The following is a 22,382-nucleotide window of genomic DNA, read 5'->3' on the forward strand; positions in this document are numbered from 1 at the left end:
GGGCGGGCCTCCCCGCCGAGTCCAAGGGACAGTCGCCACGAAGCTTCACCCACATATCTCCAAGAACTTGCATCAAAGTTCGAGGTCGGGTCTGAGAAGCCAAACACCGCCGAGCTTTCTCCAGTATCGACGGAGAAAAGAAGAAAGGAAGCTCAGGGAGCATCCGCCGAAGACGCTGACAAGGATGGCCCGGATCGAAACGGCCATGAAAGCTCGAATGCCGTCAAGAGAAGACGGCGTAGGGGGCACACGACTCTTGCCTCCTACGAGCTCCATCTGCACCCCTCCGCTCAGTGTATCCAATAATGCATTCCACCAACGGGCTGAGCCCAAATTGCATAAATGGTACTTCGCGGAGTTGAGCCATGTGAAGAGTCAAGCGACAATCCTTGGACACCGCTTGCGAGGCTCGGGTCCCGTAACGTCGCCAGCGGGAGTGTACGAGCGCTGGGTAGTGCGACCAAAGCCGGACGTGAGGCAGTCGAACTCGGCTGAGAGAGAATCGACACAACCGGGAGCCTACTCGGCGAAGGAGCAGCCGGAATGGATCGAGCCGGAGCTGGATCAGGAGTCGACGGAAGCTGCCGATGCTTGTGGTGTCGGTGCGTCTTGTGATGCTTCTTGTGTTTCTTGTGCTTCTTGGATCGCTTCGACCGGTGACCGGTAGGACTCGACGAGGCACGACGTTTGCGATGCTGCTGCTTCCTCGAAGTCGGCGCAGAGGCAGAGCTCGTCCCTTCACCAGAATCCTTCGATGAATGCCGCGAGGAGTGGCGATCACTCGGCGGCAAGGACTCATCACTCATCTCGTCGTCAGAGCCGAAGATTGCCGCATGAAGGCTTCTCGCTTTGGCAGAACGACGAGCATCTTCGGCCGCTGAGTCGGAAACTGAGGGACTGCCAGCCGAGCTCTCGGATAAGGAAATGGGATCCAAGAGCGACCCAGCGGCAGGATTTGTCGAGCCGGTGGACGGTGCGGAACCATCACCAGGCCATAACACCTCGTCGTCAGACGCGTCGAGGTCCTCAAGCAGATGAGCAGTCACAGTGCGGGCAGTCGCAGCAGATCTCCGGATAGGGCGCCCAGACGGGGACGTCAACACGGCCGGGGTCACAGGGAGAGACGGTCTGAGGACACGCACGGCCGGAGTCACTAGGTCAGTCGGCGTGGTGGATATGCTCAGACCCCGAGAAGGAAAGACGAGAGAGGATCGGCCAGAAGACGACTGGGAGCGCCCAACCACCGTTGGCACGACGCTGAGTGGTGCACTCGACTGGGGCAACCCAGCGGAGATGGGCGAAGTCGAGCCTGGGGCACAAACGCTCGTAGCCGGGACAGGCAGCGAAGCCACGACATCGGATGAAGATATCGGCGGAGGGCGAGCAGCCGCGACTGACGAAGTCACCGGAGGACCGGAAGACGAAGAACCTGCCGAAGTCGTCGAAGCAACCGCAGGAACGGTGTCGGCGGGCGGCTCAGGAAACTCAAACTCGAATTCAGCTTCGCTCGAAGCGTCATCGTCGTCTTCAGAGCGAGCAGAGACAGCGGGCTGAGTAGCAGAGCTCAGCTGAAGGTGACGAACCTTCTTCCGCCGAGTCCGACGACGAGACTTTCCAGAGCGGGGCCTTCCTCCGTCGGACACAGTAGCTTGAGGAGAACTTGAGTGCAAAAGGGCACTGATAGCCTCGTGTCCATCCTCACCGGGAAGTGGACAAGCGTACGGCTGAGACGGATGCGGCGCCGGTGGACGATGACGAGGACCTGCAGCAGTGGGAGACTTGGGGTTGGCATAACGTCGAAGCCGCTGAGTCGAAGTCAAGTTCGCCAAAGGCGTACGGTGAAGCTGGGCAAGAGTCGGCTCAGCCTGGCTCGTAGCCGCCGCTGAGCTGACTGAAGCCGCAGCCGAGTCTGCCAATGAAGTCACCGAAGACGCTTGACTAGCTGAGGGAGCCACACTAGGACCGATAACGGAACTCGCCACTGGAGCATCTCGGCGAGGATGGACAATCAACTCCAACCGCCGAGTTTCACCAGCTGGGATGTTGAGAACCTCAGGAAAGCGAGACACCAAGACACGACACAGCCGGGCGTTGAGGAGAAGGTCGGACGGATCAAGTCCAGGAACCTGCAAGCCACCGCCAGCAGCAGCAGCCATGTGAGGATCGTGCATCGGAATAATACCATTCCGACGGATGAGCCGCTTCTGTCGCAAGATTACAGCCCGCTGCTCAGCGATCACCGACTGAGCGTGCCGCAAAGGTTGAGTGCCGGTGGAGCTGTACAACCGCACCGACTCCTGCAGCCGCTCGAAGTGCTTGGAAGCGATGCCCTGAAGAGTGACAAACGCCGCATCCCTCTCGGAAATAGATCGGAGAAGGACGTCGATCTCAGCGTCTCGATCCAAGACTTGCTGATGATGGAGCTGGGCTTGACCCAGCGCAGCGTCAATGTTGCTCTGCTCAGCTGCGATAGCCCGAGCAAGTTTTGCCTCACTCAGAGCTACCGCCTTTCGCAGTGAAGCAACGAGATTAGCCGACTGCGCGGCAGCAGCCTCCAATCGAGACACTTGCTGTTGAGCCGACGAGAGCTGAGTTGACAAGTCGACATTGCTGAGAGCAAGCGAGTCCAGTCGCCGAGTCAGTGCGCGGTTCTCCTCCTGAACAGCTTGATTGTCAGCTCAGAGATCGCCAATGATCTGTGGATAATCAAGAGCGGCGTAGTTGCCTTTCAAGATGTCCAGCAGTTCCCCCGCAGAAGCGGCGTGCAAGATCGCTCGCCGCTGCACGGGATCGGAAGGCTCCACGGAAAGAGTAAATCCGTAGGCCATGAGCCTCGCCAAGAACGTCAATTCTTCTCGGCGCTCGTACCCTTGCTCGTTAACCCTGGCCATGAGGGAGTCAAGACTCACTGGAGCAGCCGAGCTTGGCTGATTAGTGGCGCCCGAAGTGGTGTCGCCCGGCAAGCTCGGTGGACCAGGAAGGCGCGCGCGAGAAGACCCCGCCGACTCCGCGTCAAACTCATGGGAAGTTGTCAGGTCGACCAACCTAGCTTCAAGCCGGTCGCTGACCCCACGAGTACCGACGGATCGGGGAATCGACTCAGCTGGCACGCCTTCACCTCGACGAGGAGTTGGAGAAGGATGATGGTGCCGCGAGTTGTGCTGGAGTAACAAGCGAGGAGTAAGGAGCTGCCAAGGGAGTGACAGCGGAAGCAACAAACGTACCGAAGAAGGTGGTGGAGAGCCGCGAGACGTCATCAGCCGAGTATGGACCAACGGTGGCAGAACCAAATGAAGGATTAAGACGCTCACCAGCTCGGCTCGTATAACCGGGGCAGTTGTGGTGTAGGGATTTCCAGATTCGACCATACGCCGACCTACTTTAGGTCAAGAATCGGCTCGGTCTGATAACCCATAGCTTAGGAGCAAAGGATCACGGTAAGTACTCGGCGATCTGTCCGGATATGCTATTCGGATAGCCGCTGAGCTCAACGGTCGCCCGAACTCAGCTGAAGGGTCGGTAGAGATCCGAAACGACTACATTTCACTAGATATTTGTAAAGGAAGCATAGGATTAAAAAGGGGGAGCCGAAAAGGCTCCCAGAAGATAACAGAGCAGAATGTTCCTAGTCCAAGACACGTGTACACTTTTCCGGTAAGTCCCTGCATAGGGCTGGATTATGCCTGCCGTCAATACTCGAGAGCATAGCTTGTAGGGTATTGACTGGTAGCGCCAAGAGATTAGGTCGGTCCGGGTAGGACAAAGTCTCGCTACGCGCGAAAGAAAGTCCCGCATACTCAGCGGGCCGGTACGTCGGATAGCCCGGGTGCCGTAACACTTCTAGCTGAGCAGCCTCTGCGCTCGGTGACCTGTAAAAGCGCTCGCGCGCCGTCGTCCATCCTTCGGTGGAGGGCACAGGGTTGTGAACGAGCTCAGCCGAACCAAACTCGGCGGAGCCTCAAAAGTGATCTGACTTGGTTGGTCGGAACCGAGTGGAAGCGAGCCACTAGTCTGTCCCGGAAGGGCCGGACCGCGAGGGGACCACCCTCTGCGCAGGCCGTACAACCGCCGACCTAACTCGGCGATTCGTTGTGGTTTGTGTAAGGAATCCACATCTGACGATATGTGTGTGTTCTACTACACCACATTTGCTGCCCAAGGGTTCTCCACCATCTTGGCGCTCCGTTGATTGAATCGTTCCACAATGTCGTCAATGTACCGAGTTTGCTTGATCATCAACGTTCCACATTCTCTATCGTCCATTCCCAAAATGAATTTGGCTTCGCCAAGCTCCTTCATCTTGAATGCGCTCTTCAGGGCGTTCTTGACCTCGCGAATTTCGTCGCGCGTCTTGGCCGCAATGATCATGTCGTTCACATATAGACATACGTACACGAATGCGTTTTTGGAACGCTTGACGTAGACACATTGGTCGGCTCCGCAATATTTGAAACCATTCTGCAGGAACACGCGATGAATAGTCTTGTTCCATGCACTTGCAGCTTGCTTCAAGCCGTAGATGGCCTTTAGCAGCTTGCACTTCATGCCTTCAGCATTCTCGAGACCAAATGGAACGTCCATGTAAACCAAATCCTTTAAACCACTGTTTAGAAACGCTGTGTCGGCATCCAGCTGCTCCATAATGTAGCCGCACGTAACGCAAACAGCGAGTACAACTCGAATCGAGTTCATATTCGCAACTGGAGAGTACGTCTCAAGAAGTCTATGCCAAACTTCTGCTTGAACACCTGCGCCACTAGGCGTGCCTTGTAGCGGATAACCCGGCCGTTCTCGTCACGCTTCTTCGCGAGCACCCAGCGACATCCAATGGAACGAATTGTCGTTCCACGTGGAACGAGCGTCCATGTTTCGTTCTGGGAATGCGAATTCAGCTCTGACTGCATAGCAGGACGCCACTCTCCTGCTTCGTTACTGGCAATAGCTTCTGCGTACGTGTTAGGCGTATCTGGAACGCCACCGATGCTGGCCGCGTACGCCAACACTGCCTCTGCGAGCAAACCATCTTCGTCGATTCTGGCACGCTTAGGAGATGGCGGTCCATCACTTCCACGTTCCACATCTTCATCGTCACCGTTCCCAAGTAGAAGTAACGGCTCACGAGGGCGCGTAGATCGTTCCGTTTCAGGATGGAAGATCATCCGGTCCTCATGGAACGATGGAGGCTGCGAATGGAACGTTGCCAAATCCAACCATTTAACCTGGGTTCCTCCGGCGCGGGTAGCTGCTGTATTTCTGCGTTCCGTTCCGGTTCAAGGTCGTCCATCTCAATGTCTTGAGCAGGCTCCTCTGCTTCTTCCATCGGTTCATCCTGAGCAGGCTGACGTTTCCCTTTAGATATTGGAGCGATCGTATCATCGTTCCTCGTCACATGGATGACCGTTCCTGAAGCTGGCGCCTGCGTGTCATAGATTCCGCCCACCTCACGCTCGTCCAGCTTGACCGACCGTGTCACCTTGACCTTCGACGCATCCATGTCGTACACACGATATCCTTTCACGTTCTCAGCGTACCCGAGGAACGTGCACTTGAAGCTCTTGGGTTCCAGCTTCGTTCTCATCACGTCGTCCACATGAGCGTACCCTTGTGATCCAAAAACACGTAGGCGTTCCATCCGTGGCTTCACCTGGAACGACAGCTCGTACGGCGTGACATCAGAGTTTGATGTGTTCGTGGAACGGTTGATGAGATACACTGCAGTACTAACCGCTTCCGCCCACCACTGCGTCGACATAGACTTGTAGTGCAGCATGCTTCTTGCCTTCTCCATGATGGTACGGTTCATGCGCTCCGCCACTCCATTCTGCTGAAAGCTGTATGGAACGCTACGCTGATGCACGATACCGTTCCCTTTGCATAGTTCCAAAACTGTCTTGTTCACGAACTCCATTCCATTATCGGAACGAAGACATTTTAGACGTTCCCCCCACTGGGTTTCGTACAATGCCTTGAACTCCTTCAGTTTGTTGCCCACCTCGCTCTTGCTCTTCATAAAGTACGCAATCGACAAACCTTGAGTAGTCGTCTACGAACGTCAGAACATATTTGGCACCACCCTTTGAGATCGTTCTCATTGGGCCCATTACGTCCGTGTGTACTAGTTCCAGCACACGCGTCGTTCTCGTTAGCGATCGTGACGGGAACGTCGTCACGGTCTGCTTTCCCTTCATACATCCACCGCACAAAGTCTCATTCCCATTTTTCACATGTGGGATACCAATTGTGGAACGTTGAGTCTTTGTCAGCGCGTCCTTGTTGGGGTGACCCATGCGAGCGTGCCAAAGTTCCCACTCGCTGTCAGGACCGGTGTATTGCACGAAGTGTGCCTCCTCCTGCTGACAGTCCAGCAGGAACGCCTTATCGACCTTCTTCCCTGACGCTATCGCAGCGTTCCGCCCCCAAATTACACAACTGGAACGCTGGAACTCCACGCTCATGCCTCGTTCCGCGAGCTTCCCGACCGACAATAACCGTCTATCGAGCCCCGGAATGTGGAGCACGTCCACCATTCGGATGCGTTTACCGTCCAAACCAGTGCGACGCGCAGCTTCTTACCATCTGCAATCGTCACGTTGATGCCACTGTCTAGTGCCTCGTACCCAAATAGGTCGCTCCGGTGAGGGGTCATGTGCGACGTCGCACCACTATCAATCAGCCACCCGGCCGAGCGTTCCCCACCAACTGCAAACACTGCATCGTCTTGACCGCTCTTCTTCGCAGCAGGACAGTCCCGCTTCATGTGCTCCACTTGGTCACAGCTGAAACACTTGCCCTTGAAGCCAACGTTCCGTTTCGGACCGTTCCATTGTCGATTATTCCATTTTGGACCGTTCCCTCGGCCGTTCCGGAACTTGCCTGCGTTCCCATTCACTTGGAACGCCTTCTCCGTGGTTTCCTTCTTCTTGAGTCGCTCGTAATCTTTCAACAGCTTTTCCTTGGCCTCAATGAGCGTCACATCCTTGGTGTTCTCCACGATAGACAAAATGAGCTCGTACTCATCGGGGAGGCTGCTCAGCAGCACCACCAGCTGGCGTGCCTCGTCCATGGGCTCTCCCAGCGTCTGCAACCCGACGATCAGCTCATCAAACGCATCCAGATGCTTGGTCATAGTCGATCCACTCTCCATCTTGAACTCGTGGAGGCGACGCGTCATTGTCACGCGGTTGTGAACGTGGTGCGGTTATAGAACTCTCGCAGCGTTCCCCAAGCTTCTATGGAGCGAGTGGCCGACCGAATCTTAGTCTGATGCTGAAGTTCCACTCCCTGAGCGATGATGTCGAGCGCCTTGGCATCATTGACGAGCCACGCCTTGGTGATCTCGTTCTCCGGCTTGACGGCTTGAATATGCGCAAGCAGGCCCTTCCTGGCTAGCGTCATGCGCATATTGTACTCCCAGTGGAAGTAGTTCCCACTCCCGAGGAGGACTTCGGCGCGCTTGATCGTCGTCATGTCTTGAAACGTTCCGGTAGAGTTGAGGCGTTTGCGGCTGTTAACCTGTTGCTGCTGTTAGAGGCAAATGCCGAGAGTGAGTAGATTAAAGTCAATTAAATCTGTCCTCTAAACTTCAGTGCTCCTGGCCATTCACCAGATTAACCGGTTTGGGACCGGTCCATTTTGGAACGTCACGCCGGTTAGCCGAACCGTGCAGAGTCGGTGCATATCAACAAGAATACAGCATGTTGATTAGTGCGTAAGGATTATACGGCATTTTGTTTTTGTCTAAAAAAAATAATTAATGAAAATTCGGTTTTATTAACCCTTTCGTGCTCAACATACTTTTAGCTCTAATAAAAGTATGTTATAGCACTCTAAAAGAGGTAAATATCTGCGAAGCACAATAACTAGGAAGATAGTTGAATCTCCACCAATAAAGTAGTAGCGGGGTTTTATCCAATCACGAGGCTTAATAATTGGGCGGCTATCATTGCCAACAGGTCCGGTCATCAAGCATGTTCCAGCGTCGAGTGATCGCTAGCGTCAACGCCGTCGAGCGTGTGGCAAGCAACCGCCAGATCCGTCGCAAGACGCGTCACCCAGCCAACCTCCGTGCACTGCAGCGTCAGCCTCAAGAGGAGGTGGTGGTGCCGCCGCTGAAGTACGAACCGACGTATGTTCCGGAGAAAGTGAGCTTCAACGGCTGGTCCCCAGCTCCGGAGGCGCCGCTTTCCGGCCTTCCGTTCCACGTAAAGCGTACGGCCACGGGTATGCAGCTTCCAGTGTACAGGGACTTTAGAAACGGCCGCACGCGCGTGCTGACCATCCTCCGTCGCTACAAGGGCGACGAGCAGGGGCTGCGTGACGAGATGTCCAAGGTGTGCCAGGGCAAGGAGGTGATCGTGCGCCCGGGCCGCTTGGAGGTCGTAGGCGACCACGCCAGCGACATCCGCAAGTGGCTTGTGGGTCTGGGCTTCTAAACACACACGAGCGACATAGAAAACAGGGTTCTTTTTGATAAGAAACAGAATCAATCGGGTCCTTGCCAATAAAAGAACTTGTGTTTTATTGCAGATTTACAGAGAATGCATGCCGTAGACGTCAGCGACGACGTTGTTGAGGATGTCAGACACACTGACATCGGAGCACGCCACGAGAATCAGATCCTTCTCAATTGGCAAAAAATACGGAAATGTGGCACGGTTCATCGAAATGTTGCACAGGGTGGCAACAATAATCCGCGCTGCTTCCGGCTGAAAGGGCAACAGAAAAAACAAAAATATCAGAAACCAGCAACCACTCCTGCCGCAAATGTTTGTCAGAATCTTACCCTTCCGACACAAGAAAGAAGCGAGCCTGCCAAGCGCCGCATGCACGTCGGATGTCGCGCCATTCGCAGCTTCGTCTCGTCGTCATAGTCGGAGAGACGGAAGAGAACTTCCAACGCTGCGTCTCGCATCTCATGATCCAGTTGGTTTCCTTGGTCAAAAGCCACAGAGTGCGCTGCATGCGCCCCACCGACATGAGGCGACGACGTCGTGTGGCGCACACCCTCCGGACTGACGTACACGACGCCCATCCCGACACCTGACGGCAGCCCGTCGTTCTCCCAGGGTGCAGGCCAGCGACTGTTGTCGTCTCCATCAGTCATATCTTCGTCAGAATCAGACTCTGCGTCCAAGTCATAGTCAGCTTCAGTGGGGAATCCGTGGGATCGTTGCGTCTTGTGCTTTGATCCACGAGGGAGGAACTCTTGTCGAGAACAGCCTAGCAATGCGACCACACGGTCAAGTAACGCTGGGTCTTGTAGTGCTTGACTGGCCGACAAGAACCTCTTAATGGCTACATCGCGACATATCTTCGTGAGCAGTTCACAAGCGCGAAGGACGATAGAACGACGTTGTTGCTGGAGCTCTCGGTCCACCAGGATGCGACGCAGTTCGCGAAGTAGACACTCGAGTGGCAACACGCGATCTTTTTTCCACAATTGGGCGTTTAATTGGTGCTGTGGATGCCACACTTCAAGAGAGGCAGGAGGATGTAGCGCGAGGAAGTCGATACGCTTCGAGACAGCACACAATGTATCCAACACATGGTCCCCGATGTCCACAGCAGCGCGGGAGCGTCCACCGCGACAGTTACGTGCGTCGGTACTGTTCACGTAGCGTAGAGCCATGATAAAGAACACACACAACTCGTCGTGAGCAGCGATTGGCTTTTCATTTGCGCCGATGATTGCCAGATTGCGTATGATGTTCAAAACTAGCAGAGCTCGAGAGTCCAACAGTTCACGCTCGCCGTCATCGACTGTCAAATTCAGTAGTTTTCGTCGAATAGATTGTTGTTGCACCATTTCTTGCTCATCCGGCAACAATTTGCATGACACTAATTGTCGATACAAAGCGTCCAATAGTCCCGGCACATTATCCACCAATAGCTCGTTCTCGTTCGCTGTTGCGTTGGCATTCGATGTCGCTGCGTTCTGGTGCTGTCCAGAGTCATCTGTGCGGTCTCCGTAAGATAATACAGTCAGTAGATTGAGAGCTGACAGCACTTGCTCGGGTAAATCCGAGTCCAACGCCAACACGATGTTATGCAGCGTTCCGAGGTGCGTCTGGAGTTCTCGTTGAGCTTTGAACCTCTTATTCGCTCGTGGCAATGGAGTTCCACCCATGCCACCCTGTGCATCTTGAAGATCTTTTATAGTGGCAACGGGGGCTGTGTCGTCGTCTGTTTCCACTTGAGCGCGGCGCTTGTTGGGCAGTACATTCATAGTGGCTTCGGAGGGAGGGAGGTCTCGTCCGAAGAGCTGTTTCTCTTCGAATGCTCGCAGGTAGTGGTCGTAATGGGCTGCCAATTGATAAGGCATGAGTCCTTTGATGTTGAGTCCGTTAGGACCTAGAATTTCGGCCCATTGCTGACGCTGAGAGACGACAGTGAAGCCTCCGCGAGATACGACCTCTTCGTACAGTTTGAGCCAGTCGATAGCAGCGCCCGTCGGCATTTTAGGGAGAGACTGCAGCAGAGAAACCTCCTTGCGGTATTCGACAAACTTTACCCAGTCACGAAGAATACTCTCGCGCGCAGCATCGCCCCGACAACTGAGCTGAAGTGCCAACAGCGCCTCCTTCGCCGCCACAGCCGCCATGCTAATTATGCAAATCGCTTTAAGAACTGGCTTTTCCACCAATGAAAACGCGGTAAGCAATGCTTGATAGAAATTTAAGACAGCAGCAACTGAAGTTGAAGAGCTTATTCTAACGGGACCCAAACCAGACGGACCTGTCCCCAGTTGTCGCAGTGAACTCTCTCGCTACGTCAAGAACAAACGTGAATTTTTCGCACAGTCATGAGCGATTACGACGTGGCTGCCATGTTCTCCAAACATTCGGCGAGAATTATCCAACAGCACCGCAGCAGCAGCAGCATCAGCATCGGCAACGAATCTCCAACTCACACCGATCTTGAAGAGACAAGTGACACTCACAGCGTCCAGAGTGCTCCAGCGAGTTCCGCTTGTCCAATGATTGGTCGCAACAGCCTCTCACGTTCAGTGACAGCGTCTCTGAGTCTCGAGCAGGTGCAGCAGCAACTTGAAGAGCTCGAGAACGCCCCAGGTCCTACTAAAGAGGAGATCGAGGAGATGCTAGCTCAGTACTCGAGCAGTGGGTCGGAAGACGAGAGTGACGAGTCGTCGTCAAGTGATGAACCCGAAACGATCATCATGAAAGTACTCATTGTAGGCAACGCTCGCTGCGGGAAGACCAGCACCATACGAAGATTCACTCAAGACGACTTCAATGAGGAGTATGTAAGCACCATCGGGGCGGACTTTGTGGAGAAGATCATCGCGTATGACGAGCAATTGACCATCAGTTTGCAACTATGGGACATTGCAGGTCAAGATCGCTTCGCTAAGTTTACACGCGGCTACTTTCGAGAAGCAAGAGGAGCTGTGATCGTCTGTGATATCACACGAGCGAACACGATCGACGCTGTCGTCAACTGGAAGAACGAGATCGACACGTGCTGCAAAGACTTGAACGAAGGCGCAGAGATCCCAGTCGTGATGGTTGCTAATAAGAGCGACTTGTTGCTGGACCCCATGGGAGCGCTGGATCTGGGCGTCAACATGCAGAAATGCGTCGATAAGAACAACATTGTCGAGTGGTTCCGTGCCTCAGCCAAGAGTGGCGAGCGTATTGGTGATGCCTTCCAGTGTCTAATCAACCGAATGGTTAACGACTATCGCAATGGGGAGGACAAAGACAAGAACGAAGAGGAGAAGCCTGAAGAAGAAGCCCCACCAGAGATCATCCGGTTGTCCCAGACTCCACCGCAGTACCGAGCTGTCAAGCAACAAGGCTTCGCGTGTGACTGCAATTAGAAAGGCTACTAGTACTGCTCAAGATACAACCTCTTTTTTTTTAATTTTTTTTAGCATTTTTCTTTAGCATTATCCAAATAATGCAATTCAGATGGACTAGTCGACGACAGCGTACGTTGCAACTGTTGTTTACTGACGCGGGCGCTTGCGACGCTCAGCTGCCAGTGTGGCTGTACTGTGTAAGATCTCCTTGCCTTCAGATGGACGTTCAATAAAGTACGGGTCCAGGTCGACTGCAAAGCGGCGGATCTTCTGAGAGGCCTCGTCGATCTTCTCGTCCGTCGTGAGTGCGAAGATCTCGACAAGTAAAGCTTCAACGCGGAGGTTCTCCAGGTCCACGAGACGGTATTCGTCTTTCTCATCTTCTTTTTTCAACTATATAGAAAAAGAAAAACTTTTAAGTAAATTATAGAGACCTGTATAATCTAATAAGTGGCGACATACCGCCTTCATGCGTGTAGCTTCAATTGTTATGCCGTTCGGGAACTGCCATCGCGTTCCTAGACGCATGTATCTGTAGCTGTGGCTGCAGATGATGACATATTAGCAAACATTTCTTGTCTAGACGTGAGGAACAGAGGCTTCGTACCGAAACCCAAGCGTGCGGAGGAACGAGCGCACGTTCTGACCGACAGACACAGCGATCTGGCTGCGGAACGGAACACCCAGCGGAGCGCTGCCAACGTGCTCCGACATCTTCTTGCGCTCCCATCTCCCGATGTATCGCAATTCCCTGGTGAAGTAACGTAAGACTCGAAGTGCAATTTTGCAACACTATAGAGGCTTCGCTTCAGCTTACCACTTCTGCCCTCCGTCGGACGGCATCTCGACAGCTTCGCCCTGGAATGTTGTAGAGCCAGAGAATACATGACGTGCGCGGACCTCGTAGTGTGGGACGCCGTGGATGTACTGCGGACATTTGTCGTCGAAGTTGTAAACGTACTCCTTGTATGCAATGTCCTCCTACGACGTCCCAACAAATGCTTAGCGCTTGAGCGTAGTCTTGATATGTATGTGATCTAATATCATAGCTGGTGATAGCTTACCTTGACCACGCTCTCGTCGCAGAGCCCACTTAAACGCTCGACGAATGAAGGGAAGTGCTTGACGTTCTAAGCTCGTTATCGTCCATAAAGCGAGGACAATGACCACAATAATTAGTCACCACGTCGTAAGCAGCAATTTAAGCCATATCGTATAGTGTTTGAGCATTTCAACGCACAACTTCCCCCTGCAGGACGCACTCGAAGCACTTGCCAGCTCGCGCCATGTTGGATTGTCCAAAAGTGGCAATTGAAAAACAATCTTTCGATTGGTCTAAATATAAATTGAAGTTCATTTGCTGAAAAGGACCTTCAATCTCGCTTATTGGCTGAAAAGAAGCGACTGTGAGCCACATGCTCATTAGACTCGGCAGACTTGAGACTTCCAGGCTGCGTAAGGCAAGATGGTGTGGAATCGTATCAAGTTCCCCAACATGGCGGTGACCTTCATGGGTAAGAACGCGCGCACACGGCTTCGTGACAACCAGTACGTCTTCCGCGTGGAGCCGCACTACACCAAGCACGAGATCAAGGAGTATTTGACCAAAGTTTACGACCTGCCCGTGGCCAAGGTCAACACCATGAACTACGAAGGTGCGTCTATTATAATAGCAATGGTAAACGTTATTATTGTTGTGCTAACAATCTTCATTTCCCAAAATCAGGCAAGTTTAAGCGCGCATTCCGTGGTCGCTACGTGTACAAGGAGAAGGACTGGAAGAAGGCCATCGTGACCCTCAAGCAGTAACTTAGGCGCTTAGTTAAAGGCGGCGACGATAGCAACAGGTTCTGCACTGCGACGATCACGGTGCAAGGATCACAAAAGAGTCGATAACAGTCGCAACTGCAGAATGGAGCTAAAGTTCGCCATATATCGCTAGCTTCTTTGAACCTGTGAATATACTTGCGAAGCTACAGATGCAATGAACACAAACACACGCGCAGTTTTCCCACTGCTCCGATGTTATGCCTGGCGTACTAGTTGTACTGGAATTCTCTTAAGAAATTAACGCTCCTTGATGCGAAACCTATAGGACATCCAAGGCGGCGTCGACGGAAACGCAGTCTTAAGCACAAAGTGTCGACATGGCAACGACTCTGTCCCCTCCTCCGCTTCAGCTGCAAGTCGCCGTCTTCCTCGCGCGTTTATCTCCTTAATCCTGCTGGCTAACATCCTCGAAGTTGTCCACAAGGTCGGGGACCTCGTCGTCATCGTCGTCAGCAGCGGCGGTCGAAGCAGCCTTGGCGGCCTTCTGGGCAGCCGTGTACGACTCGGCGATCTGCTTGAGGTTGGCGAGGTTGTCCGGGCCCAGCTGGTTGATAATGCCAGGCAGCAGCTCCTGCAGCGACTTGGTCTGGTTAAAGCCCGACACGGCGTAAGTGTTGGAGGCGATCGAGGCCTGTACCTTGGGGGCCTGGAAGTGGATGACCTGGCCGTCAGCCTTGAAGAGGTTCACCTCCTCCACACCGGGGATGGGGGTCACGCCAAGCTTCTTCAGAGTCGCGCCCAGCTTCTTGTCGTCGGCAGTGGCCGTCTTGTGGGCAGCTTTGCGCTTTCGGCGCACCGTACCCTTACCGCCCGTGCGGACGTCACCGAACTTGGCCGCGAGGCGCTCACGCGCGAGAGTGATTGCGTCAGCCATATTTCTGTATTTGGAAATAACAGGATACGATCAGTTTCTAGGTTTCGCAAAACGACGCTCCTCCCAGCGGATATAGGGCTGCTCTTGCAGTTAGCATAGATTTCAAGCCCGATCTGTCCTGTATTTAGAGAGGCAGAGCGCTATAGAGACCAATCGACAGAGGAACGCACCTTGCAGTAGAAAACTGGAGTTAGTAGACCAGGCAAAAATGATGCTGGCTGGAGCGCAGACAACGTTTCCAAGGCTGTCGGCGCCGGATTGCTAATTTGTAGCATAAAACGGGGTGAATGTGGCGAAACACTTGGTATTTGTAAGGTCTTTCAGACTCAGCCACCACCCAGTTTTAAGGGTCTGGCCCAGACGCTCTCAACCAATGGATGAATTCAAGTAGTACTATTGGTTAAAACTTTACAGTGTTTTCTGCCAATAGAGCGATTTTTCAAATATTCTGTCAGATTTGATCAAAATTTGTCTGAATTAATTATCGGGTATCCATTGAAGACACAATGAACCAAGATGACTTCCGACAGATGCTCGCAAGCGGCGACGCTAGCGAGACCAAACGCAGCTACGGAGGCAAACGCAACCTATCCGAGGCGGATCTCTTTGAAATTAAGAAGCTGTCTACGAAGAAAGCGAAGAAGAAAAGCAAGAAACCAACGAATGCAACGCCCGCAGACGCAGCCGGTCCTCGGCCGCCCAAAAGTCAGTACCGAGACCGAGCGGCCGAGCGACGTAGAGGTGAAACAGGAGACATGATCGATACTGAAGAGTTCAAACATTTAGACACGCAGCAGAGTAAGTTTCTCGGTGGAGATACGGAACACACGCATCTAGTCAAAGGACTGGACTTCGCGCTACTCTCTCAGTTGAAGCGTGAGAAGCAGAAGCTGCTGGCCGAGAAACAGAAACAAGTGAGGAATGAAAGTACTGCTAGCAATCTAGAGACAGTGAGACCGAGCGACGGCAAGATGGCGTTCAAAACGCGAATGGGAAGACTAGTGTACTTCCACGCGTGTCAGAGCACGCCGGAGAGCACGACGTCGGTCAAGTCGGAGCTGTTCTTGCCCAGTCGAATGTACTATACATTCAATCTATCACCTACTGAGCTTGAGAGTGTCCCTGTGAGTGTACAACGCAGTAAAGAGGATTGTCCTGAGCCTGATGAAGTGGTGAGTGGGACAGTAAATGAGTCGCTTATTGACCGCGTGGCAGAGCTGATGAGCAGCAAGAAAAACGGCAAGAAAATGCGCAAAAAGAAGAAAACAGACCGTCCTATTCATCATAGTGACAAACAAGAGATAGATGGTGTTGAAGAAGAGCAGAATGATGTAGAGATGCCTGAGACAGAAGTTGAAGCTGCAGTTGATGAGGACGAAGATATTTTCCCTGATGTGGGTGACTACGTTCCGATGGACCAACGTACGGACGATGAATCTGCTGATGGGTCCACGAAGGAGGCTGTTAAGAAAGCTGGTTACTTCTCGAATCTGAGTGCTGCTATCACTGAAAAGGAAGAAGCAGCTCGGAAGAAAGAAGAAGACGCAGAGCGAGAGTGGAAGGAGACACTGCAGAAGGCGGTGGAGACCCAGAAGAAGATGGAACGAGAGAAGGAACGGAGAGAGAAAGCGGCCAAGATGACTGGGGGAGCGGACGACTATGCAGAGTATCAGGGTGTTGGCGCTCTCGGAGGAGACAGCGATGACGAGGACGATGAGGAGACTGCGAGACGTCGCAAGGCTGCTGGTCTAAGTGGCCGTAAAGATATTGTGGACTCGGATGAAAAAACTCGTCGGAAAAAGCAGAAACAAAGCAACAAACTTGCGAACGACCTTGAGAAGATCAACAAGGTACGGTTGTATTAATCAATGAGGACTACATACTGTAGATAGACTCTTGCGGACGTACTAACACATTTGTTTCACTTGTACATAGATCATGGAGGACAAGTCGAGCAAGTAAAATAAAATAAAAAGGTTTTTATGAGGAAAAATAGAATCCCGTGAAAGCTAATATCTATTTCTACGAGCTTCACACACAAACGGTATCTTCCTCGAAACGCCGCCTTAAAGGATCCAATCGGTAGAAGCGAGTCATTCCTTCTTCTACGTGGCTCGAGAGCGACCTGTTGGAACACTGCCCACCTCGTCGAGCTAGTATCACCTGTCTACGCTCACGCAGCTTGTGCCTCCTCCAACGCAGCAGAAATGGCAGATCTAGAGCGTAACGACCAGTTCGGCTTCCTGTATGAGAACCGCGATCCGTGCAACGCCATTGCGCTCCTTCAACTCGGTGTGACGCTCGTGTCGTTCTTCTTCACGTATACCGTGTGGTGGTCGGGCCTCTTCGGCGTCATCGTGGCTGCCATGGGCTACTATGGCTCTGTCCAGCCTGTCATCCAGAGCAAAGTGAGCTTCATCCAGTTCGTACGTGTCACTTTGCTGCGTTTTTGAGGGTTTCTAGGCATAATACTGACGAAAATCGTGCTACAATTGCAGTACTACTTCGGCAACTGCTTCATGCTACTGCTGCAGGCCATCTCGGCCGTTGTCCTGTTCATCCTCGTGAGTGAGTGGAAGAACTTTGACTCTTGGGCCTGGGGCGTCATCATCTTCGGTACGCTCTCTTTCGGCGTGCAGCTCTTCGTCACGTACGTGGCCATCCAGCGCTCACACGCGTACCGAGCGGAACTCATGAGGAACCCTCCGCCGGCGGAGAACGTTTACGGAGGCAACTCGAGCGGAACTGTCTACACGGCAATGGGAGCTGGATACAAGGCGCCCACGGCTCAGATCAAGACCATTTAAGAAAAAGATGTAGACTTTTGAGTGCAATAGGATGCCACGAGCCGCTTCTTGCTGCGTATAAATTTAACTTTCTTCGAAATCGTGTCGAACATCTTGATTTTCATGTGTGAGATGAGGTTTTGACATTTTTATTTTTTGCGGTTTGGTTGGCTAATTACACCCTAGGCCAGCAGCAACCTCGCCTATGGTAATACCTATGACGGTGTACAGAAAAAAAAATGGCAGCAAAATTAAGAGTGTCCAGTCTAAAAATAACTCTCTGGATTTTGTCCAGGGTTTTAGGAGAGTCATATTGACCCAAAGCTATGCTAATCTTTTATACTCAGAGCCCAAACTAACGTTATTTGATTGAAACTTAATTAAAATTATTCCACCAATTGATACACGTGTTATATAAGATCTACGTTGGATTGTGGTACCCATAATAGTGGGTTTTCTCTTTCGAGCCTGCATAATGGGTCATTTCAGCTTGTATCAGAAACAGCACCTTTACTTTGATCAAGTGATTTTGGTGATGTATATCTGATATTCTTGGTACAAGTGATGTGAGCCAGGTGAATGTTGCTTGTGTCGACCAAGGGTAACATCACTGTAAATTACGACTAGCTGAAGTAATTTAATCGGCGTGAATGTTGACCGAAGAGACTTCCGCGTATATCTGCGTATTGGCTAAATTAATTGGCACGTGTTGCTGCAACCGCCTGGAAGCCGTGAGACGGGACAAAAGTACCCGACCAACGCCCGACTGCACCGACGGGTACCCGACTAGTCAAAAGCCAGTTTGCCCACCCTTTTTTCGCGACAGCGTATATCCGGATAAAGGTATCTTAGCTAAGTCAAGCAAGCGGAGCATGCGAACTTCTATATGTCTGTAAGAAGGTAAATGTATTATATTCAGTGAAGACACAAGCAAAGATATCTATAGCGCAGATACATCAGCAGCTTCTTGTTCATTCACTGAGCTTCTACAAGTCTGAAAGAAGGTAGATGTATTATTTTTAGTGAAGACACAAGCAAAGATATCTATAGCGCAGATACATCAGCAGCTTCTTGTTCATCCATTCGAGTGGTGGCGCACCTGTGAACTGTTCAAATGCAAGCAAAAAAAAACCGCAGTTGTAGTTGTCCAATTGAATCCCCATGTCGGATTCGTACGCTTGCACTCGAAACCTTTCTCCCGTGGTTGTCGCTAGCATAGGTGTAAGTCGTTCTGCTACCACTCGAACGCTGGCCACGTAGCTTGATTTCATTGGATCGTAGATATACACGATACGTTTTGCGATGTCGATCATAATAGCACACCAATGGTTCGAATTGCAGCTGATCGGTATGAGTACACACTCCCCAGTAATTGTCGACAGAATGCTCTCGACAGTCTCAGCATCCATTGAAATCTTCCTTCCCACAACCCACCCAAACAAATTTGGGGTTATCACCACCACTCGCGGGTTGTTTGAGTATAGTTTTTCCAAAACTAGGCTTAAGGTGGAATTGCTAAGATTTCCCCGTCCGACAAGATCTAATAGGTCAAACTAAAACAATTAAGTTATTATTGAGAGCTATCATAAAAATATGGTAGGTGTCTTACCTCATTTGACTGTAGACGCGTGTTTTTTAGGCCTTCCAGTAGTCGTTTATCTTCTTCCACGATGAACCACGGGTCGACCTCAGTCCCAAAATCAATAGTCGTAGCCCAGACAGTAGCTTTGTCAATCTGAGCAATAGCATCCATCGCTCTGTGATAGTTCCTCATTGTAGTCAGTGCTCCAGCTGTAAACACACCAATACTTGGCACTTCAAGAAGTATATCCACCTCTTGGAGACCGTAGTTCTTCCCTTGGAAGGCCGATAACTTCTTGCTGCACTTACGCAGCATATCTTTAGGAAGAATTCGCGATATATCTTCGTCTCTTAGTACCGTCTTCTTCCGTGATAGTTTGCTTTTTTGGTGGCGATTGGCTGCTTGGTTTGTTTTTTCTCCAAAATAAAACAGCGGTATTGTCGGAGTGTCGTCTCTGCAGAATTGAATGTGTGGTCTTCATGTAATAGGGCGGAGAGCACCGATAAATCCAGCTTCATGTGATGCATGTTTGAATCGTGGTGAACTTTGGAGATTTCGCGATTCTTCTTGGCTTTCTTTGCGGATGCTTTCTGCTTTGGCCTACCACGCGGTCGGACTGGACTTGCAATTTCAAAATCATCCGTAGTTTCGACTGGCTCTGTAGTGTAGTGAGTATTTAACAGCTGTACAACTGCGCTCGATGCTCCAGACTCAGTCGGTTGCAGCTCGTCCGTAGTCGGGCATAGATGGGGCACAGGCGGGGGCTGATTTAACTCAGTTGAGGGAAGTGTTGGATTCCCCGGTGGTTCATCTGTCACAGTCATCGGCTCTGGCAACGTAGTTGAGACTTCCTCGAGCTCCGGTGGTTTGAACGCAATCGGGAACTCGTCAGACTCAGGCGGTGGTTGGTCGGGCTCCGGCGGGACCTCTTCAGCCTCGGGCGGGGGAGCATCAGATTGTAGCTGAGTCTGGACACACTGAGTGTCTGAAACTAGGCGATCAATTTCATGAAAATGTCGGTGCTTGAAAAGTTCAGCGACAGTATTCAACACTCGAAGAGCATCTCGGTACTCACGCATTCCCAGACTGCTCATTGTACTCGTGATAGCGTTTGCGACTTGGTTAGCTTCGCGGAACTTGCGATTAGCATCCCAAGCATTTGGTTCGGGTCTAACAATCCGTCGTATGCGAAAAGCCTTATCGGGTATGGTGGGAACTGTAAATGATGCTCGTAATGTTGACAGCAACCATCTCGGATGTAGCTGAGCCGGGATTATAGTCTCCTTCTTCAATGCCTTGCGCAAGTATAACACGTGTCTACAAGGAAGCAACCGTGTACTCATGAACATACACGAGCATCGCCAATTTCCCGTGTCCACATTGTACTCTTGATTGGGCTCGTCCAACGCATCGTCGTCGTGAGTCGTGTTCTTGATAAACATCACACCAGGAATTCCTTCGTAGAAACTGTATGTAGCACGCCCAACTGCATATGCGTACTGTTCAAAAATCAAATTGCAAGCGTGCTCGCTGACTAGATTTGATACGTAGTGCAATTCTTTGTCGTATGAGGCGTGGTGGATAACACCAATCTTGAACATTCGATTTACGAAATCTTTTTCTGCGAGCGATTGGTAGTACATCAAGGACGCTATACATTCGTCCAGCTGCATGAAAGAGTTCACGATGTCTTTAATTTGCTTCCACGAGGCCTCTAGACAATTGTTCGTGTTGTTTCCCAGCGTAACAGCGTTTTGGCGTTTGTAGGAGCACCATTTGCCCCTGCAATTATCCCAATTTCGTTTGAAATACGATTCGAAGGGATGCAGTCTCGCTTCTAGGTGATCCTCCTCCTCTTCATCTTCACGCTCAACCAGACCGGAACCGCAACCGACAGGCTCTACACGATGCCCGACTGCGTCTGCAGCGTGCCCGACTGAGTCGGTAGTGTGCCCGACTGGAGCACTATCTCGCTCGACGCCTCCCACAGTGATGACTTGGTGCATGTAACGTCGGTGCTTGTTGTACTCTCTCTCGCTTTTTGCATACACCAACAGGGAGACGATACCTCTCAACTGTTCTTTCTGCCACGGATTAAACCCGTACTCGTCGGCCTTGGCGATCTCCTCGGATAGGTACTTAATTACGTGAAACTGGCAGAGTAGAATCTTGACCCCAGGGAAAGCCGCCTCCAGCACACTCATTTCGGTAAAGTCCTTGTCAATGATGACACACTGCAGCCGCTTCGTAGCAGGATTGTTCAGTTTGAATTCTTCGATGGCTGCTTCCAGGGTTTCCTTCCGCTCATTCTGGACTAAGGCGTGCTGCACGTACTGCCCTTTACCAAAGGTGTCATGAATCATTAAGGAAAATACCTTGTACTTCGGTACGTTTGTTCCGTGTGTAGCATCGATAAGTAAGACCTCCGGAAAACGATCGTACAGATACCGCATGTGTTTTGTCTGCATTGTTATGCACGTAGCAATTTTCTGAAACAGCAAAAGGATTATAAGCGGTGGTATGAATAAATATCTGATCGATCATCGTTTACCTTGCTTTGTTGTGCCTCTACAAAAATTCTGCCCACGTTGCCGTTTTCTCCACAGAAATTCATCATCCACGCTTTCAAACGTTGGGCACTAGTTGTTGATTGGGTTGATTGATTCTTCAGCTTTCGTACCAGATTGTGTACATCCCTTATCGTCGGTGAACAGTCGGAATTCTCAGTAATAAACTGGTGAATGCTCTTCTTTCCTGCACCGGCCTTTTGTAGAACCCCCACGGTTTGCAGAACACTCTCCCCAACTGCTGTTCGGTTAATTGGGTAGTTTTGATACGTTGTCGAATCAACCAAGTGATTATGGGTCGTTCTCATCTTCGTAATACATACAACAAACTTGTGAGCTGATTTATCCACTTCTCGAACGCAGGCATTAATCTAAAAGACATTGCAACGTTAGTGTGCTAGTATTATCCGCCAGCACCCGCCAGCACCCACTAGGACCCGCCAGTATCTGCCAGCACCCGCCAGGGGAAGGCTTACCTGTGTAGGACACTCGATCGAGCGAGACTCTTGACGTGCTCTCTTGCCCTTCCCACGCGGCTTGAACTTTCCGGCGTGGGTGCACACCAGCGTCTTGTAGTACCATACCCATGTCTCCGGAATAGGTGTAGATTTGGATCCTGTACGCTGGATAACGGCGTTTCTTTCGCCAACCTTCTTGTTTGTTCGAAGTCTGAACACCTGGATATTAATAGGCTTGTTAGAGAAGGTCATATACTAAGCAGACCAAATACACCTTACCTGGTACGTTTCCGCTTGGTATGTGCGGATGTACGTGTCGAACGCATCCCACGACTCGAAGACGGTGCGGCCAGGAAGGGGAGGAGTCGAATGCTGAGGATGAAGGTCTTCCGAGCGGCTTGATTTGTCTGAATGCTCCGTCGAACTCGACGTCGTGCCTAGCGCGAACTCGCTTTCGTCACTAA

The 22,382-nt window shown here is 51.6% G+C and overlaps 7 protein-coding genes across 7 annotated transcripts; 4 read left to right on the forward strand and 3 right to left on the reverse strand.

Moving 5' to 3' along the window:
- Positions 1-7,967: 7,967 nt before the first annotated feature.
- PITG_09521 (uncharacterized protein) lies at positions 7,968-8,506 on the forward strand (the record flags this gene model as incomplete). The annotated part of the gene is made up of 1 exon (XM_002903112.1): positions 7,968-8,506. The coding sequence occupies one exon, from the start codon at positions 7,968-7,970 to the stop codon at positions 8,430-8,432; it is 465 nt and encodes a 154-aa protein (XP_002903158.1).
- Positions 8,507-8,528: 22 nt separating this feature from the next.
- On the reverse strand, positions 8,529-10,600 carry PITG_09522 (uncharacterized protein; the record flags this gene model as incomplete). Its single annotated transcript, XM_002903113.1, has 2 exons — positions 8,529-8,705; positions 8,783-10,600. The coding sequence occupies 2 exons, from the start codon at positions 10,598-10,600 to the stop codon at positions 8,529-8,531; spliced, it is 1,995 nt and encodes a 664-aa protein (XP_002903159.1).
- Positions 10,601-11,176: 576 nt separating this feature from the next.
- Positions 11,177-11,859, forward strand: PITG_09523 (Rab32/38 family GTPase, putative; the record flags this gene model as incomplete). The annotated part of the gene is made up of 1 exon (XM_002903114.1): positions 11,177-11,859. One exon carries the CDS (start codon positions 11,177-11,179, stop codon positions 11,837-11,839), a length of 663 nt encoding a protein of 220 aa, XP_002903160.1.
- Positions 11,860-11,968: 109 nt separating this feature from the next.
- On the reverse strand, positions 11,969-13,109 carry PITG_09524 (uncharacterized protein; the record flags this gene model as incomplete). The annotated part of the gene is made up of 6 exons (XM_002903115.1): positions 11,969-12,214; positions 12,284-12,365; positions 12,429-12,572; positions 12,639-12,802; positions 12,886-12,951; positions 13,062-13,109. The coding sequence occupies 6 exons, from the start codon at positions 13,107-13,109 to the stop codon at positions 11,969-11,971; spliced, it is 750 nt and encodes a 249-aa protein (XP_002903161.1).
- A 173-nt stretch (positions 13,110-13,282) lies between these two features.
- On the forward strand, positions 13,283-13,754 carry PITG_09525 (ribosomal protein L23, putative; the record flags this gene model as incomplete). Its single annotated transcript, XM_002903116.1, has 2 exons — positions 13,283-13,476; positions 13,548-13,754. 2 exons carry the CDS (start codon positions 13,287-13,289, stop codon positions 13,628-13,630), a joined length of 273 nt encoding a protein of 90 aa, XP_002903162.1.
- A 70-nt stretch (positions 13,755-13,824) lies between these two features.
- On the reverse strand, positions 13,825-14,759 carry PITG_09526 (transcription factor BTF3-like protein; the record flags this gene model as incomplete). The annotated part of the gene is made up of 2 exons (XM_002903117.1): positions 13,825-14,529; positions 14,696-14,759. The coding sequence occupies one exon, from the start codon at positions 14,523-14,525 to the stop codon at positions 14,037-14,039; it is 489 nt and encodes a 162-aa protein (XP_002903163.1).
- Positions 14,760-15,019: 260 nt separating this feature from the next.
- Positions 15,020-17,332, forward strand: PITG_09527 (uncharacterized protein; the record flags this gene model as incomplete). The annotated part of the gene is made up of 4 exons (XM_002903118.1): positions 15,020-16,375; positions 16,461-16,483; positions 16,612-16,951; positions 17,024-17,332. The coding sequence occupies 4 exons, from the start codon at positions 15,032-15,034 to the stop codon at positions 17,330-17,332; spliced, it is 2,016 nt and encodes a 671-aa protein (XP_002903164.1).
- Positions 17,333-22,382: the final 5,050 nt, after the last annotated feature.

Source organism: Phytophthora infestans, genomic scaffold (genome assembly GCF_000142945.1).
Source record: "Phytophthora infestans T30-4 supercont1.15 genomic scaffold, whole genome shotgun sequence".
In the NCBI taxonomy this organism is placed as follows: domain Eukaryota; phylum Oomycota; class Peronosporomycetes; order Peronosporales; family Peronosporaceae; genus Phytophthora; species Phytophthora infestans.